The following is a 19506-nucleotide window of genomic DNA, read 5'->3' as shown; positions in this document are numbered from 1 at the left end:
AAGGAGAAACATATCTAACTACAGTAAATGTTATCTTCACTCTAGATTTTCTGCCTCTTCTATGCCTTGCTAAGAACAAAAACCTCTGATGCCATTCAAAAATATGCTCACCTGCAGACACAAATCTTGTCTGTAGCAAGCAATAATTTCTCCTGCTGCTCTAAGTCTGTAGGCTCCATATAACTATCATCTGTTTGCATGAGCAACAGAAACAGCAGAATCTAGATCTCCTGTCCCATAGTAAGCCTTAAGAGGAGACCTCATTTTCCTTTACACTAGCCCGTTTAAAGCAGTTAACTAGACATATACTCACTGTTGCTCCAGAGATGCCTGGAAGACCACGTTCTCCCCGAGAGCCAGGCAGACCAAGGATACCAGGAGCACCAAGAATACCCTGAGGACCTGGGGTACCAGGAGGACCCTATGACATGAAGACATCATTTATATTAACAGAGAAAAAATGATTTTAAAGGCCCTTCACACTTCTCATTTGTTCTGCTCTGTAACCGCTTTCCAATGATCTCAATGTGTGTCAGTGCCGGTTCCCACATAGAAGAATTTGTAACCAAGGCAGAAAACTTTAAACTCCAAAGGCAAAGGTCTGTGAGGAGGTAATGCCGGTTATACATCTCCCCTCCCCAACTGCTTCCACAACAGTGAAAATGCTCTTTCTGAAAAACCGTCACACACTTTTCCTTTCTGGACAAGATCTATTGAGTCATTGCCATTCACTAACAGTGAGTGGTGCATGAAAACTGGGGTACTCAGTACAGAGAAAATGACTGTGTGAGGGGAACTGTGTGAGGGGATTCCACAGTGATCATCTGATTCTGAGATAGCCTTAGAAGATACATAGGCAGTTCCTAACATCTCTAGACAAGTCTTAGAGCTCTTTACTGACCCTTTGAAAGGCAAAGGCTGTTTAGTTAAGAGATTTTTCAATTTTCTTAAAATTTGAGCACGTGCTACTAAACTTGGCCTAAGTAATCATCCTGACTGATCACCCTATTTATTATTCTTAATTACAGTCAGGCCCTCTACGTCAACTATGTTTTTATTACAACATAAAACTAGAACATTTTTTGCTTTATACTGGACATTATACAGCAAATTTTCAACTGCCACCTACGAAATTTTAATGCATGTCTGACAAGTACACCGAAGACTTTACTCTTAGCTACATCTTTATAAACAATTCTTGAGTCTCAGTGGAGCTTCTGCTTAAAACCTTTGACAAATTTAAGGATAAAGGAGAAAAACCCTTCAGAAGTACCAAAAGTGTCTTAGAAGCTGTAACATTTACTTGAAGAGAGATAGTTTTAATGAGATGTGATACTTAGTAACTTACAGGAGCACCAGACTCTCCAGATGGACCTTTCTCACCAGCAAAACCAGGTGGGCCAGCAATACCTTGTTCACCAGTACGGCCAACTGGACCAACATCACCACGCAGGCCTCTAGCACCATCTTTGCCAGCTGGGCCAGGAGGACCAGGGGGACCAGTGATGCCCTAGGATTGAGTATGAACATGACATCATTACAATATAGACTAATTAACCGGGGATAACAGGTTTCATTTTATGTCCACGTACAGAAATGGTACTTTGCAATAAACAAGTTATCAGCTGTTCCAGAGAAGCAACTGCTACTACTTTTGTTAGCAGTGGATAGCTGGAATCAGAATTATTGAATATATATTCACTATATCTATTGAATGTGTTGGAATTTATATGAAAATATTGATCGGCTCTGGAGACATTAATTGCAACTATAAGGTCTATGAAAAAAAAACTTTCTACAGGATTGTTTTGCTTTGGATACTTGGATTTAAAGTATATTTAAATATAGGAAAGAAATGCCTTTTCCTAATGGTTGGAACACCCTTGTGAATAGGAAGTTTTACAAAAGTCAATATAAAATAAGATTTTTTGGCTGAGAAATAAAGCAGCAGTGACTCCCTTCTTAAATAAAAGGAGAGCTTGCCCTGTTTCAGACAGGGGTTGGAACTGCAGATACTTTAGAAAGAGTGGACACAAGATAATCTCTCCATACCTTTTGAGGAAGGTCAATCTTTTTATTCTACTTGAAATCAGTGGTAATGTAGTTACACTCAATGTATAAAAACAAAAGAACCCCAGATTTTTACAAGTGGCTAGGTACTACAAGATGCAGACAGATGCTTGATGGCTTGTAAAAAAACTAAACTAAATGCATAACTCCCACTCTCTGAATTTAAGCAGTTAAGTGACTCTCATCCAGGTAAAGACCTGAAGTAATTCCAATACAGTCAGAATTTGAGGATTATCCCTAACCAATCCAACTTTGGACTTGTCTCCCATTAAAACGTTTTCATTAGTTACTTACAGCAGGGCCTGGAGGACCAACTCTTCCAGCAGCACCAGGGAAACCAGTCATGCCCTAAAAATAAAAGTAAAAAGGAAAATTTGGTTTAAAGGAAACGATGACTTTATGGAAAGCACCAACATTAATGTTAAAAGCCTGAGGACTTACAGGAGGACCAGCATCACCACGAGGGCCAGCAGGACCAGCAGCGCCAGCAGGACCCTATATGTGAAGGATTGAAAGAGACAGATGATTCAAGCAAAGACTGCTTATATTCACAAAAAGTGGAAGTCAAGGGGTCAATTTCACTCTTACAAAAGAGAAGGATGATTTTGTTATTTACTTTATTGGGAGGAGTACTGGGTCCTAAAACAGAATTTATGTCCTAATATTAGGGGTAAGAAATTCTCATGTATGTTTTAAATCAATATGGCAAGGACTGCAAAGAGTTGCATAAGGCATTTGTAACTCCAGTGAATCTCCCTTGAAATCTCTCTTGCCAATGCATATACATCTAAGCAAATCTGGAAGTAAAAAGGTGAAAGGAGAAGTAAGGCAAAAACCAGCAAGTCCCCTGTTTGCACAGTATGACTGCTTCAGCCATGTAGTTCCAAGGCCTGGTATTGCCCTAAAGCATATGGTAAGATCCCCAAGCCATGTTATCTTGCAACACTTCACAGTATTTCAAAGACCAAGGCCTGACTTTCTGCATTATTTCCACCAATTCCCCAGTAATGGGTTGCATGCAGGTGAAGTAGTGGATACCTTTGGGCTATAAAGGTGTAAGCACATTAAAAGCCTTTTTGCAAGTGGGTGCACAGACAAATTTGCACATATGCTTCGGCATGACTGGGACTGAAACTCGATTTGCAACAGCATATCTTGTCTTTGAGAGGAAGGTATCAGGGTCCTCAGCTCAGGAACTTACCCACAAACACGCCCTGAATGGTCCAAGATAGACTGATTTTGCTGATCTTCAGGGCAAGTTGAAAATTATTTACTTATTTCTCTTCCTTTCAGTTCCAGACTCACGATCTGAGCCCACATAAATAGATTGACAAAGTTTATATAGTGGGTGAAAATCAGAATGCTGACTTTCCTCACAGCCTAGTTTGAAATTTTGTTCTTTTTTTAATTACCTTTTCAAAATTCAAGGCCTTCAGGCTAGCATATTTCTTGCTTAGCACAGTTAGGAACCACGCATTTTACAAAGACAGTTCACTTACTGGTGGTCCAGAAGCACCAACTGGCCCAATAGCACCTGTGGGTCCTGTTTCACCCTTAGGTCCTTTAGGTCCACGTTCGCCTTTAGCACCAGGCTGACCAGCTGCACCCTACGGGCAGAAAAGAAACACACACAATAAGGAGTTGGAAAAACATACAAAGAAAGTAAAGGAATGGTGTGAATCAGTGAAAGGGCAACAATACTCACAGGAGGTCCAGCAAATCCACTAGGACCTACGGGACCGGGCTCACCACGTTCACCCTAAAGAGAGGACAATGAATTGGCTTTAAGAGGGCATTTTTCTGAACATCATGTCTTTGACACAAGACTAGTGGAAGGAATTTCTACTTACAGGAATACCACGGGCACCAGCAGGACCGGCAGGACCAGCAGGACCTCCTTCACCCTGAAACAGAAGGCAGAAGACATGATGTGGGGGAACGCCACGCTAGTCAGAACACAGTAGACCCTGTGGTACAGGTGCCTAAGTAAATCTCCCCTTGTCTGTGTTTTGACTTGCACTGCTTTAATAGTTTCTAATGATAATTGGACAGGATAAAGAATCATCATGAGCTAATGTGTGGTTCTTCAGTACCATATCAGAATGTCTTCCCACTGCATGAGCAGGACCATGGCAATTAGCCTCAACTGGAAAGAGTTCTGATAAAGCCCAAATCAAAGTTTTCTTGCAGTAAAAACCACTGCCATATAGGCGTTTATCCCTTCCCTGTCCTTTTAAGAAGAGGTATGGGTGCTATGGCTAAATCCCAATAACCCTTGCCTTCCAGATGTGAAAAACTTACAAAACTTACACTCTAACAAGTTGGAATTGTTTTTTATTAGACTAGACACTTCATCTTGAATACTCCTGCTGTGGGTAAACTATATAAATAGGCAAGATTATTTTTCATTCAAAGAATAGACTTACCCGATCACCAGCACCACCAGCAGGGCCAGGAGCACCAATAGCACCAGGGAGACCCTATAGGTCAACAGACAGGACAACATTTCTGACAATATGTAAGCAAGATTGACTACTTAATTTTTTTCTCTTTTCTCCTGGAGATAGATATGTGATTTCCCTGCAGGTATTTTAATATAAAGAACACTTAATATAACGGACACATGATTTTGTCAAATAAAATCTATGCCATTATTTTCTTCCCAAAACATGCAATCTAGGACAGGCAGCCAAGATGTCAAATTAATGATAATTTTGTGTTTTTACAGGCTGCCTTTTGAATTGGTTGTCTCTGGGCTGAGCCTATAAACTTCCAGAGGACAATATCACATTGAAAACTGTCTACGAAATACATTGATCTCTGCTGATGTCATTTCTCTGCTTGTGTGCATGAGAAGTGATCGCTTTTCTCACTCCCCAGATTCAAACATCTCTGGATAAGGTGCTACACAATCATGCTAATTTGCCTCAAAAGCAAACAGCTGTAAAAGGAAATAATATACACTGGAAAATGAAAGTCCTAAATATTCTTTTTAGTCACTTAAATTCTGAAGTGCAGCAAGGCAAACTCAAGTAGAACCAAGAAATACTTACACGAGCACCATCTCTTCCTGTGGCACCAGTATCACCTCTCAGACCTGGGGCACCCTAGAAAATCATACACAGAGAGGAAAAAAGCAATTATATTGGCAATGAACAGAATGGTTTCTAAGAAAGAAGCCCTGAGCTGTTTGCTAAGTATACATGCATTACAGAGATATATATCATGGTGGGTTTGGTGTGAGAACAGACTTATTAACCTGCATGTCAGTGCATAGTATTTTACAGAAAGTTGTAAGCAATTTTTATCCTAAGTTCCTTACAATTGCATTTACACTAAATGGCTATTGTTTTGACTGAAAAAATCTAAAGTTCCAGAAATCTCAGTATAGAGTTTAAATAATGAACAGAATAGAATTTAGAACAAGATGTACTTAACAAGATAGAAATCAATTAAGGATAATTATATGAATAAAACAGAGGTTGCAACAGGACCTGCACTTAACTAGACGTCACAGCCTTATAAAACTGCTTATGCCAGCTAAAATGGTTTCTGATTTTATTTATATCTGATATAATCACAACATTTTTGTGATTGATTTACATGTCATAGGCACTGCACCTAGAGTTGAACTGTTAGGGATTTGATCAGAGATTCAGTCCTTTGTGATCTGTAAGCCCATTCCTGCTGTAAAGCCTACACAAATTTAATATTGCTTTGGTAAAGGTAAGCTGATTGTTACCAAACCCTGTGAAGTACTAACTGCCACTTAAACCAATTTGCAAAGATCAAAATACAGCCTTAGAACCTCAAAAGATTGTCAGTCTGTTGGACCAACAAAACTTGTATTTATGGAGTATTAATGAACACTGAAATACAGTTTCACAATATATGAAAGTCATTTGGGTAAGCTGCCTTTTTTTTTTTCCAGCTAGTGTAATTCAGGTATCTCCCAAACCCGTGTATGCCATAACAAAGCAGGTTAGACCACCAATCTTACCTTCTCACCCTTGCCTCCTGGAACACCAGCAACACCTCTCTCTCCTGGGATTCCACCAGGGCCAGCAGGGCCAGGACCACCAGCAGCACCAACATTACCAGGCTCACCCTAGCAGCAACAGGATATCTTGTAAGACAGAGTGAAATAATTCACACAATACGGAACAAAATTGTTATTACTACTAAGACCATAATTCTGCTTACTTTTAAATAGACTCAGTAGTAGTATTTGGTCTCAAGCTATTGTATTTATTTTACTTTTTCAGCTAGCGAAGATGTCAGACATGAACCCTGACTCTGTGAACTCCTGAGGTTTTAGTCTGTCCCACAATCTAAAGTAAACTTTAGTAGAAAGAGTATATGTGAAAATCTTGAAAATTGAGCCCCACACTCAGCATCCAGACAGTGTTAGCTTGGTAGATGATCACTCATTATCACGCTAATGTTTTGGGGAAAATATTGCTTACTAGACTCAAGAACACCTTGCCCCAGGTGGGTATAAAAAGAGCTTAGTATGAACTTCAGCCAAAATCTTTGACCCTGGATCAGAGTAACAGTATTCCTAGATGACAAGCTGTATTCAAACTGATTTCAAACAGGAGCTCCCCTTCTATACTCTGTAGAGCTAAACAAAACATCTGTTAGTGGGGACTATCTGTGAGCTTTACTACTACTATCATGGAGCTGTACTACTTGAAGTAATGGCCCAGTGGCTACGGTGTGTAGGTTACCCATTACCAGCAATCAGCTATGCTCAGTAAAGAAGGCTTTTGACTGCCCTCATCAGCGATTCAACAGTGAGGCAATAGCAGCTAGAAGAGACAGAGACATACCTTGTTACCATCAGGGCCTGGCGGGCCAGATGGACCACGGCTTCCAATGGGACCGGCAGGACCAACAGCACCACTTTCACCAGGAGGACCACGCTCACCCTGCAAGAGACAGTCTGATTGGAGTTTTTCCTTGAATTGGCCTGTAGCTTAGAGATTTAAAAGAACTGACTGATAGCAGTGACATTATGATGCATTTTTAGCTGAACAAACTATTATTAATATTAAAATTATCGACATTAACTAAATTGGTCAGAAGAACTGTCTCTAGCTGTTGACACAAATACGGCAAGGTACCAAAGTCTTGCATCATAACAGCTGACAATTAACTTACAGGTACTTCTTGATCACGGACTTTGGCTACTGTGCTTACTCTTGAATAATGACTTGCATACTGTTGTCAAATGGAGCTTCTGATATCAATTTGAGGGCAGATAATTGCACGGGAGTGAAGAGAGGTGAAGGCAGTATCTTCTAATGACTACTCCAGGCTCTGGATTCTGCCCACCATTTGTTTACAATGACATTACATGGGAGGCAGGAGCTGGCTAGCAAGGGATGGTATCACTGAACTGGTCAGGATTAAGTCGATCTACGGACAATGGAGCTGAAAATTCTCATATGTACCAGGCCTCAGAGTAACACTGTAGGACCAGTCTTTTGCCATCCACACTCCCATTGTGAAGATTGTTAATGCAAAAAAAATTAGATCAGCTCATCAGGACCTCATTACTTGGATAATATTTGTATTGCTTGTCTAGAAGTTTACTAACACTGGCGTGTATTGTATAATCATATACCCTGACAACTGGAAAGAGCACAGAAAGTTCTCTTTCCGGGTAGTCAGTCTGCTGTGTTCTGTACCCAAGAAGAGCTGTTTGTCTTGAGAAACTTGTAAAAGTATACAGATCATATTATTACTGAACACTTTATTAAGACAGTCTCTACAGTCTCTACTAGATTTCAGATGAATTACTCACTCTTGGGCCAGCAGGACCAGGGACACCAAATTCACCATGAAGACCCTAGAAGAGAGGAGATGGATTGATGAAAGTTATTTCAAAAGCAAACTTATTAGTTTAAATAGAATGTTTCTTAGCAGTAAATAGAAATGCTTCTCAAATTGCAGCAGTATATTGAAAATCTTCAGACTAAAATGAATCTTTTAGATACATAAATGCTTTTCATATAGTTGCACAAAAATCTCAGAGCACACATGGTAATAGCTGTACTTCTTGTGTGAAGAGCTATTGAACTCCAAGCTCATTTGTAAGGCACATGCAATGTAAATTCTTTTACAATGGGACATGGAATGGTGTAACTATAAAATTTTAAGGGTGGTTATGATGCATAGGATGCACAATTTGCAGATTCGATCACACATTAACTGTGCAGAACTTGGTGCATGAATTATCACTGTTACCTCAGTTGTACGCCATCGTAAAACCACTGAAATCAGTTATGTGCAAACCCATACAACTGGAGTAATGCCAATTAGATTGAACCTTGTAGATTTCAAGAGAAATTTGGAATAAAATATTCTTCATGTACTGTCTTGTCTTTTGTGGGGGATATTGTTGCTTATTGCCCAAAAAACAAAGGATTGGTTTTATTTTTCCATACCAGAACTCTGAAAAAAGGAGTATGTTGCAAATGACAAAGGACCTTCTCCATTTATGGCTACCTTTAACAAAAGGGACTATTAAACTTTACATATAACACAGATCACTGTTTTGCGAATGGATTCAACAAGTACTTGCTTCACCACATGTGCAGTTGTAAACATAATGCTTATGCAATACCTGCATATACTTGTGCAGTACTGTGTATGGCACTCACCCTTTCACCGGGTTTACCAGCTTCACCAGCTGGACCTGAGGGACCTGGCAGACCCTAAGCATAAAAAAAAACAAGGATACAAATGAAGTTAAGGCAGAAGCACTTCATGCTTTGTAAAACAGATAAAGTTGGGCAGAGCACGTAGTTACTTACCTGGAAGCCAGGAGGGCCAGCTGGACCTTGTTCACCCTTTGCACCTTGGTTGCCCTGGATAGAATAAAAAACCAAGGGATTAATTTGGTAGCAGAAATACAGAAAAATGGACTTGAAAATGGTTAAGTCCCATTGATGAAAGATAAATCACATATTGGATCTGTGTGGAGTCTATTACTTACAGTGACACCAGGAGGACCTTGAGCACCGTTGTTTCCCTCAGGACCAGGAGCACCCTAAATGTGTTCAAGCAGAAAGCTGTTATCAAATTTTTTGTTATATCTCTTTTAAGTACCTCTGTGTCAAAAAAAAGGTCTCCTGCTGCATCTTTTGAACTCACACTGGTACATTTAAGCTGAAGTCTTAGGTTTATTTGACTTACCTATTTGCTTCTAAGAGCTTCACTGTCAAAAAGCACTGGAGATACTTATACATTTAATGTACTAGAGATGCTTACACTGCATTTGTTTTAGTAACTGCAGTGCCTTCATCCTTACAAAAACTTCCTTTGGAATTATAGATATAGGAACCTGGCTGAGAGACTGTATTTTTCCCAGAACAAACCAATTATTGGAACCCTTACATGGAAGATTTACTAAATTACAACTATCAGTAAGAAAGTGCTGGAAATTTATAGAATAAATTAGAAACTATACACTCTCCTCAAAAATTTGCACAGGAAGTGCTATCTTCTCCTCTTAATAGGAAGCTAATACCCCATAATTAATTACTAAATTAATACCCAGTAGGGATAATTTTCATTTATGCTAATATTAATCCTTAAGTAATAATCCCCACTGACATGAAGCTGTATGAATGAGTTCTAAAGTGCTTTTCTGTTTCATCACCTACTCATGCTTGCACAAGAAAGTGTTATCTTATTACATAGGCTTTGAAAATCTATGTTTTTCTCTATGGAGTTTCATAAAAAAGACATATCCACATACCCGTGGGCCAGCAAGACCAACGTTGCCTTTTTCACCAGGTTTGCCAGGTTCACCCTGAAGTCAAAAAGAAAAAAACACCAAAATTTAACAAAGACTTCACATTAGGTTCAGTCTAAACTACTGGATAGAGACTGATACTCTCCTTGCTGAAAGATTTACTGTAACATTTCTTTAACCGTAATGAAAAAAACAACTGACATCTGTCCTGTTTAACCAGTTAGATAAAATAATTATGCAAATAAATGTCGTCTTTTCAAAACTCCAATCATTTATTTTTTTGAGATAGTAATCCAAGCCCTTGAAAATCCATGTAAATTCCTATTTCAGACACTATACCTATGTGTGCATGTGCATGTAAAGCAACACTGCAAATCCAGGAAATAACTATTGTTACTTGTGGGACACGTCAAAAGCCCCACTGAAATCACTGACAGCTTTTCTTCTCAGGTGAGTAAGCTTTGGACTACACTTTGAAATAACAGTCCCCTGGAACTGAAATTTAGGCTTTGTGTCCAACTTTTACAGAACTTTTACTGAATTGTATATACAGAAGTGATAAATATATGTAGCTACCATCATTTTAATGTCCAAATATTCCTAAAAATTGTTTTTTGTTTAATCACGTTTTAGATAATTGGAAAGCAATTTAAGATGGAACTCTTGAATGTAAGTGAATGCCATCCAGTAAACAGTACAGGACACAGAGAGATGTATTTGACTGGGGACCTACGACTTAGTCTGGAAATAGTTTCATAGAAATAGGAAGTTTCTCTACTGTACTTACAGTGGGACCTTTTGGTCCAGGGAATCCAATGTTGCCAGGCTCACCTCTATTGCCAGCTGGACCAATTGGTCCAACTCTACCATCTGCACCAGGGAAACCCTAGAAAAATAAAAAATACATGTTGAATGGCTGGGTAATTTAGTTGGTTCTGAGAGTTCAGTTTTAGGAGAGAAGTGTACTGACAGGGAGCAAATGCCATTTAATTTTTAAACACTGTTTATACACCACATGCACCTGCATTCCTCCCTTTTTCTCCTTTTTATAAGAGCTGTGAATTTCTTCTTCCTCTTCCAGAGGATAGTCCTGATCTAAGACCCACAGAAATGAATGGCAAGTGTTTTACTGATCTTCTGAGTAATATGGTAGTAAAGTCTTACTGGTTTTACATAGTCAAATTAGACCTCAGTGTTGAGAACGCTGCTTCTTAAATCTCAGTTTATGCTTATGCTTTGCATGCACTGGAAAAACAGAATTAAAATCAGAGTACTTACAACAGGACCTTCCTTGCCAGCAGGGCCTGGGCTTCCAGGCTGACCTGGGAGGCCCTAAGAAAGGAAAGATTTCATGTCTTTAGAAGGCATTCAACATTTAATCAGCTTTTTTACACACACGTACACACGCAGATGCCAAGTTATTGATATACATTGTGGAAACAGGGCTGCATGTCCTATTAAGTTTACATCTAAACTGAAGTTCAGTTGGGTGGTGTGTGCCTCCATGTGGCTGAAAGTGACTGACAGGTTAAGTACCTGTTTCACTCAAACTCATTTATGCTCTACTTTAATAGAGAGTTTGAAGATGCTTAATAGTTCACACATGCATTGAAAGCATTCACTTCATGGGAGGTGGGATAGGAAGGGAAAATAGATTAAAGAGGACAAAAGTCATTGACATAGGAATAATCTGGCTGGATCTAGGACCACCGAAGTAGATGGCTGTTTTCAGTGAAATCATGAGCAAAATAAAATTGAAAGAATTGAGATCAGCCATCTCACATCATTTTAATAGAGTTTGCTCTTCTTTTAGTTAGTTACAGAGGACACACACTACAATTGTGATCTTAATGATCACATTGTGTAAATAATCATAAGCAGAACCCCTCTCGTCAGTGCAGTAGCCAGTATAAGTGAATACTGCTCCATGATCAAGGCAGTAAGATGCTACCACATACAAAAGAAAGGAATTTCAATTAACATTTTGATGCTGCTTAATCATTTCCTCACGGGTATTTTTTCAATGGACTGATGGAAATCCCCTAACTGTGGTTAGCAGAGACTTTTTTTTTTGCAGTTGGAGTTCTGAATAATTTTATCCCCCCAAATGCAAGCGATTTTATTTTTGCACAGTTCAAACTTACTCTTGGACCCATAAGACCAGGCTCACCAGGACGGCCACCATCACCATTAGGACCCTTAGCACCAACAGGACCACTAGCACCACGGTTACCAGCAGGTCCCTATCAAAATAAATACACAAAATTAGGCAGAGGTGGCAAAAAGCATCATGTGTCTGTATATAAAAAGATGGTTTAGAAATAGTGACTCTGGGAGAAGTCTTACCATGACACCAGCTCTGCCATCAGCTCCAGGGAGACCACGAGATCCAGGCACACCCTGCAAGTGAACACAAAACAAATCAAGAAAGGGAAAGAGAAATCTATTCCTGTAAGGTGGATAGCGCTTATTAAATTTCAGCTCTTCAAGCAGGTATGCTGAATATAACATAAGTGCAGCTCTAAGCATTCACAATATACATTTGCAACGAGCAGTGAAGAAATCTCTCACTTTAACCTGCTTTAAGAGAGCATTTTCAGTGTAATTTAACAGTTTGTGTGGCCAACAGCTAGGATTCCACAACCTGGCAGGTAGCATTTCACCTTCACTTCTCTGCAGAGCATTACTAGCTTATCTGACTCTGCACAACCTGCATGAGGTGCAATACTGAATCCTGATCTCTATCAAAAAAATGGTGGAAACACTGCCTTTATTTCCTAGCCTTTTCCACTGAATTCCTGCTCCTGCAGGAAGCCACCCACATGCCTCCTGAAAGTCACTGCATTATCTCCTCCCCCAGCAAAACGGGTGCTAGACATCCATGAAGACACTGAATTGAAACCTTTGTCACACTATTTGTGAGCCAATTATCTCTTTCAAGCAGTTAAATCCCATCATGAAGGTTTATAGAGAAATCAATAATGATTCACTAAACGTTAAACAATGGATAATACAAAGCAACCTATAATTAATTCAGGGATAAGATAGCAAACAGCATTAATGCAAAGCAAAAACAGGATTGTTCCCAACTAATCAAAAGGCTCAGAATGGCAAATGAGCTTTGCCTAGCTGCAATAACACGCATTTAATGACTTTAAATTATTTAAATTGCCTTTGTCTAGCAAAGCCTAGCTTTGTTTCTTCTTTCCTTTTTGTTTCTACTTCTGGAACATGAAAAGAGAACTTACTCTCAGACCAGCAGGGCCAGGGGGACCAGCAGAGCCAGGTTCGCCATTGCTGCCTCTCTTGCCTTCCTCACCACTTGGACCAGGAGGGCCGGGAGGGCCAGCAGCACCCTATTTCAACCAAACAGAGGAAAAGAAGAAATCAGATGCTGTGTTGCAGGTATTATGAGGCTTTATTCATTGAAACAACACTCACACATTGCCATACTTACAGGCTCACCCTTGTTACCACTTTCTCCCTTGGCACCAGCAGGGCCTGGTTCACCCTAGAGTCCAACATAAAAGAGATCACAGAATTACATGCCATTCTAAGAATCTTCTTCTACCTGTACAGCTTTCATGAATCAAAAATATCTTTCATCATCCAATGTCATGCCTGCCTCTACTCTGATACATGGTCTATGAATGTAACTGGGCATGAAAACGAACATGTTAAAGATGTTTAGAAATGACAATAATGGAAGTATAAAGCGTTCAGCGCTGGTTCCTCCACTGAGGATACCCCCTGAGGGCCTGATTGTGAGACTGCTGTCACATCTCTTGATAGCATCAACATGGACAGAGCTTAGTACTTGCACTCAAAGGGAGTACAGAGTCAACCTCCTCAGTCTCAGTGTAACACAAATGAGCTACAATGCCTAATTATCGTGAAGCCCTAATTATAGTGAAGCAACAAAAGTGTCTGCATTAAATGCAAAAATATATCTAGAGGAAATCTTTTACAATGATGGACACTGTGTCCAGCTTTCAAATGAGGACGTGCAACAGAGAAAGTCACTTACAACAAGTCCTCTAGCACCACTTGGACCAGCGGGGCCAGGAGGACCAGGAATACCACGGGGACCAGGCAGACCAGGAGCACCAGCAACACCAGGAAGACCCTGTCCAACAGAGGGAGAAAATGTATGGTGAGCTCATTATCTTTTCTGTTGCTTTTTTTTTTTTTTAATTTAAAACAAAGTGGAAGTATGGCTGTACTTACAGCTGCACCTTTAGCCCCAGGAAGACCATTAGCACCAGGGTTGCCCTATTAACACAGAAAAAACAATACTGGTTAATTCAGAGTCTCAAATGCACCATTCAACAATGAAGACTAGCAAGCTACTCACTGGAGGGCCAACGGGACCGCTGGAACCAGGAAGTCCAATCTCTCCTCTTGGACCAGCAGGACCAGTAGGGCCAACATTACCAGCAGGTCCAATTTCACCCTGTTTGAGAAAAGGATAAAGCTCTCTATTAGTATGCACAATGTTCGTGCAATAGCAAAGCAATCCTTTATTTGCCTGACATTAAGACCACAATACAAGTCCCTGTTTCAGAGACCAGGGAACCGAGGGACTGAGAGCCTTTATTGGATTTCGAAGGCACTGAAGCCCAGGTAGACCCCATTGAAGCTGATGGTTAACATGGGAACAACAGATTATCAGCATATCTGTGTTATTATCAAGAATTACACATCAGGTTGACCTAGAAAGTTAGGATTAAGATTGCAGTCTTATCTGCAGCCATGTGTCACCAGCAGTGGCCTAAGATGCCTTACAGTGTTTGAGACCTAACTGACTATTATCTTGCACCTTAAGCTGCAATTTGAACTGATGCAAAGTGCAAAATGTTGGCTGATCAGAGTACTGTGGAACAGTGCTCACAGTGGTGTAAATGATAGGGGAAACTGTTCTAGGTACTGCTCTCAGAACTTTGTATTCACTTAGTCTATTATAAAAGCCTAAACTGAATATAATGACAACTTCTAATGAGAAATTCTGTAAGTATCCAGAGTCCACACCCTGGATATATAGGTGGTTTTCTCTTGAAATTACTTGCTGTAACCACACTGACATCTGTATCAGAACAGATTTCATGATTTCCAGAAGTCTTGGTTTTTCAGAATAACCATCAGAATAACAAATTTTCCTCATCTTCCATGCAGTTAATATAAAGAGGTCTAGCAAACAATATTCTATCTTACTATAAAGGGAGATCAAGATAAGAATTTTGTCTATTTTGACACAGAATTTGTATACGCGTGTTAAGGATGAAAAACGGTATCACACTACACGTGAGTGTACGCAGCTCTTCTGGATAAATAGTGAAATTTGTAAATGCAGTGTATGGACACTTGCCTAAAATCTTATGGACAATTTCAGTAAAATTCAAAATAATGAGCCTTGCCCAGGTAAAAATGCTAAGATCTGAGCAATAAACTGAATCATGTAGTCCACAAGAGCAAAATGGCATTGCCCTAAACCTGGAAAGTTTGAACGCAGTTTCTGCATCGTAACTTCAAGAACTCAGGTTAGAAGGAGCCTGAAACTCAACTGCAGCTTCTTTGCCCTCCACTACTTATTTAAAGTGACAAAAACTGCTACTTTGCTTATTTGTCATGATCCACATCATCTTTCAAAGGTGCATAAAACAGCAGCACCACACAGGATGCAGTGAAAAAATTAGGTTTTGTGTCTTACTGAGCCTGCCTAGCATCAGTCCTCTGAGTCAGCTCCCACCTAACTCATTAACAACTACAGCTCCCAGCCATGACTTGCTGGCTGTGCAGGCCTCCTGAGCTTTTTTCTACATGTTGTTTTGGATGTAGAACTGCATCTGTCACACAAGACAGTACAGTCACTTCTGGAATAGAATGGAACCTGGATCCCAAAGTAAAATCTTTCTTCTGGACATATAACATGGTAAATAACTTGTTAACACTTCAGTATGCGTGCATATCAGCTGTGAAATTAACCGCTGTATTTGATATTAACATTCATGTATCAAGTTCTCCAAGTACTGTAGAGTTCATGCTCATTCTGATCTGTAACAGTTTGGTAAGACAGCACTCCCACTTCGAAGAGGGTGTATTTTTGTTGCCTGTCAATACTAGTAACTATATTTTATATTCATCGTACCAGTAGAAGGAGATATTCATACCTTAGCACCAGGAGCACCTGGGAAGCCTGGAGGACCAGCAGCACCAATAGGGCCCTATAAAACCAAGGGGAAGCATATGAGTAAATGCATTCAGTGATTACACAAATACCTTGCTTGCTCAAGTAAACAGATTATTTTAAATGCACATTTATTGAGACATTTCTGCACATTACCAGTTCAGAACATCAGTTGCCTTTTGCAACTCCAAATGGACAGATTTGGTTCACTACAAACAGTTGATAGCAAGGTCAATGGTGAAAAACATTTGTAGTGCAGCTAAAAAAGTGTAAGTTAAGCAATGACTGGTAAAACCTTGCCTTGAGGGCAAACACCTGAGAAAGAGTAAAACAGAGAATGGGCTGAGACAGGCATCTGCGAGGAGAGGTGTCTTGCTGTACAGTCCCAAGATGGATGAAGGAGAGCACTGCATCCTGCAACTGCAGTTCTTAGGTGGCTCTTTCCAACACATTTACTGTGTAGGGACAACTGTGTACACTTTCACAGCAGTAATTGTTCTGGCCTATCACAAGAGCTCATTGTCCTTCAGCATTTGTCCTTCCTCACACATCGAAGAGGATTGGTGAGATCTCTGCACCACTTTACAAGTCAGTGCTTGACCAAACTTTTAATTAAGTCAGTAAGAATGTTTACTAGAATTTGGATCAAGCATAACAGTTGCTGAGGGCAGGAGTTGATTCTAAGGTGTGAACAGATTAGCAATCTTGATTTATAAACAGAATAATTTTTGAGGCAGCAGGTATGGACAGCCACAGTACCCTTTCATGTCAGCTTGCCAAGGACCTTCTACTGAACCTAGCAACTGTTGTGAAATTTGATTGTGATAGGACATGTTTCCTAGCATACAGTAGCCAGACACCAAAAGAGGAGATACATTGATGGATTCATAGCCTTTGTTATTCTTTAATGTATAAAAATACAAAGGGATAGTTTTTCTTTGATTATTAATGAAATATCCAACTCATTCATAGCTATCAGAGATTGACATCTGCTTTTGTGAGCTAACATCTTTGAATTATAAATACCTCAGAGTTCTAAGGAATTCAAATGGGCCAGCCTATATGGCAAATAGGAATTGGCTTTTGACATTCTATAACCTACTGTGGTCATTGTAAACTGGGTACCTGGTATTCTCACTGGTTTTGCACACAGAAAATGAGATTAATTGCCCTATAAAATATGTATGAAAATATCAACTTTCTGAATTTCCATTATAGTGACTCTTTACATTTTAAATTCCTAGAGGAATGAGAATTTAACGGTATTTTTGTTCTAGTTTAAAAAAAAAGCTTTACAGAATGTTTGCAGCATCATAACTTAAGTATATGTAAAATTACTTCACTGGCATAGACACAGTGACCCAATGCAAACCCTTGCTACTACAGGTTGTCTATTTGTCTGTTTTAAATGCCTAATGATGTATGTTTCTAAATATTGTGTGGGGGAATTGAAGTGAAACTCATACTTCTGTAAACATTCTATTTTGCTGAAGCATGACAGATATTTGCTGTGATGAGGAGTAATAAAATCAACTTCTGGCAAAGTAGGCAGGACCAAGTTTGGCTTCATCATTGACCCACATTTTGAAGGCAAGAAGGAAAAACTATTCTGGGCTATTCCTGATTTTTAGATCTGGGATGATTATTGTTCTGTTACACTGGTACAACTGAGGATTCTGTTCATCAGCTGTTTCCCTATACACTGGTGTCTATGAGAGAGTATTTTGTCCCTTTGACAAAGATGTGTTTAATATAAAACTTGAGGATATTGTCTGCAATGGGCTTATACTGTTGCTTATCAGACTATGACAAAAAAAGACCTGTGTTAAAAACATCCACAGAATCAACTTCTCTGAAGCCTGAAAAGTCCTATATAAAGGGAGTAATGGACATAAGGCCAGGTTGTAAAAGATCAAGACCGAAACTTACAGCAGGTCCAGTGGGGCCAGCACTGCCATCACTTCCACGAGCACCCTGTGAGCAGAGAACACGGTAAGTAGAAACTGGAAGGAGATTCAAAGATCGGAGAAAGCCACAGTAAGTGGCTGTTCATGACTACAAACAGACAGATAGAAAGCCACTTACAGCTGGTCCGGGGGCACCTATTCTTCCTCTCTCACCAGGGAGACCACGAGCACCCTGAAAGAAAAGTTAAATTCATTTATACCTGTTCACTATATATATATATACACACACATACACTTCTGCTAAGTCACTATATGAAGAAGGGTGTAGCCAGACAATTCTATTCCATACATTCATAGATTATTACATTAGAACATCTAGCTAGCTAGAGTGTCACTGATGGTAACTGGTCAAAACACTGGCTGAGCCATATCTATCAAATTTTTGAAAGCAGTACTAAATACTTACAGGTTGTCCTGGGGTACCATTTTCACCAGGGGCACCAGGTTCTCCCTAAGAAAGAAGAAAATTCACAGGCTTAAATTACTCATAAGATTCCTTGGACAGACAGCACAACACCATTGGAAGAGATACTCAATTGCTGTATTCTACTGTCCTTGCCTTCTGTAGCACTCACACCACCACGCAGAATAACAGCACATCATCTAAGGATGCAGAGGCAATGACTGTCCCTTTGTATACTGGAACATGGCCAGTTGAAATCACCTTAGAAGAGGAGGCCCACAGCAAGTTGCTTCACTTGCCAATCTCTGCTTTCTTTATCCCCTTTCTTTATTCTGTGATATTTATTCTGTAGCACCCATCTAAGAGATAAGGACTAAATAATCAACTAACAATCCAAATCAAATGGCAGGTTTATTTAGCTAGAGGAGAAAGGGGATGATACTTTATTTTGCCTTAGGTTATGGTGACAAAGTTCCTAACCTGTGCTGTCAAACATCTGGAAATATGACAAATATCTGAGGCAGACCCTTAAGACCAGTACTACTGATATGGGTGACAGACACTAAAATATGATTTATCTCCCTTTAGGACTAAGCTCTCAACAAGCCCACAGATAGTCTAGACTGGCCTATAATGACAGGATCTGTCCTAGAGCACTGGTATCCTGAACACATCTGAATGCACCCAGTCTTAAATGTTGCAAAACTCCAGTTGTTTTTGCTTTAATCACAGTTATGAGTACCCTTGATTCATTATACTTGTGTTTTCCAGTCAAATTAGGACTCTAATACCTATTTCTTTGTTTATTTATTGACTTTATCTGCTTTTAATCTCCAAGACCAGGGAAGTGATTGTTATCTCATTCCCAAACTTTTTCTGAAGGTTAAGTTGCACTGATATGGGAAATTGCTACAATACAATTAATAACTCTATAAACAAGTAGGTGTAAGCTTTTGGAAACAAGCAATAATGAGAATTAGTACTTGACCTTTTCATTGTTACAAGTTCTTGAATACAAATCTACCATGAATAAGTCAGCAGCATTAATGTTTCCTACAACCCAATAGTGCAGTAGTGTTTAAGAACACTGCTATTAGATACTGAAGCGGAATAGGAG

The 19506-nt window shown here is 39.6% G+C and overlaps 1 protein-coding gene across 2 annotated transcripts in view; it reads right to left on the bottom strand.

Annotated features, from left to right (window-relative positions):
• Nucleotides 1-19506, bottom strand: part of COL1A2 (collagen type I alpha 2 chain) — a 36961-nt gene that overhangs the window by 6308 nt on the left and 11147 nt on the right. For both annotated transcript variants that reach the window (XM_080582156.1, XM_080582157.1), the window contains exons 13-41: nucleotides 18393-18437; nucleotides 18105-18158; nucleotides 17949-17993; nucleotides 16003-16056; nucleotides 14190-14288; nucleotides 14063-14107; nucleotides 13863-13961; nucleotides 13293-13346; nucleotides 13084-13191; nucleotides 12182-12235; nucleotides 11980-12078; nucleotides 11114-11167; nucleotides 10623-10721; nucleotides 9839-9892; nucleotides 9074-9127; nucleotides 8892-8945; nucleotides 8739-8792; nucleotides 7880-7924; nucleotides 6903-7001; nucleotides 6071-6178; nucleotides 5124-5177; nucleotides 4497-4550; nucleotides 3921-3974; nucleotides 3776-3829; nucleotides 3570-3677; nucleotides 2512-2565; nucleotides 2365-2418; nucleotides 1349-1510; nucleotides 314-421 (exon numbers count right to left, since the gene is read on the bottom strand). In XM_080582156.1, coding sequence (XP_080438282.1) covers nucleotides 314-421; nucleotides 1349-1510; nucleotides 2365-2418; nucleotides 2512-2565; nucleotides 3570-3677; nucleotides 3776-3829; nucleotides 3921-3974; nucleotides 4497-4550; nucleotides 5124-5177; nucleotides 6071-6178; nucleotides 6903-7001; nucleotides 7880-7924; nucleotides 8739-8792; nucleotides 8892-8945; nucleotides 9074-9127; nucleotides 9839-9892; nucleotides 10623-10721; nucleotides 11114-11167; nucleotides 11980-12078; nucleotides 12182-12235; nucleotides 13084-13191; nucleotides 13293-13346; nucleotides 13863-13961; nucleotides 14063-14107; nucleotides 14190-14288; nucleotides 16003-16056; nucleotides 17949-17993; nucleotides 18105-18158; nucleotides 18393-18437 — 2079 coding nt within the window. The remainder of the gene's footprint in view (nucleotides 1-313; nucleotides 422-1348; nucleotides 1511-2364; nucleotides 2419-2511; nucleotides 2566-3569; nucleotides 3678-3775; nucleotides 3830-3920; nucleotides 3975-4496; nucleotides 4551-5123; nucleotides 5178-6070; nucleotides 6179-6902; nucleotides 7002-7879; nucleotides 7925-8738; nucleotides 8793-8891; nucleotides 8946-9073; nucleotides 9128-9838; nucleotides 9893-10622; nucleotides 10722-11113; nucleotides 11168-11979; nucleotides 12079-12181; nucleotides 12236-13083; nucleotides 13192-13292; nucleotides 13347-13862; nucleotides 13962-14062; nucleotides 14108-14189; nucleotides 14289-16002; nucleotides 16057-17948; nucleotides 17994-18104; nucleotides 18159-18392; nucleotides 18438-19506) is intronic.

The sequence above is a fragment of the Anser brachyrhynchus genome, assembly GCF_964034855.1.
Source record: "Anser brachyrhynchus genome assembly, chromosome: 2".
NCBI classification, from domain to species: Eukaryota; Metazoa; Chordata; class Aves; order Anseriformes; family Anatidae; genus Anser; species Anser brachyrhynchus.
The sequence above is the reverse complement of the archived record's forward strand: the minus strand, read 5'-3'. Positions and strand labels throughout refer to the sequence as shown.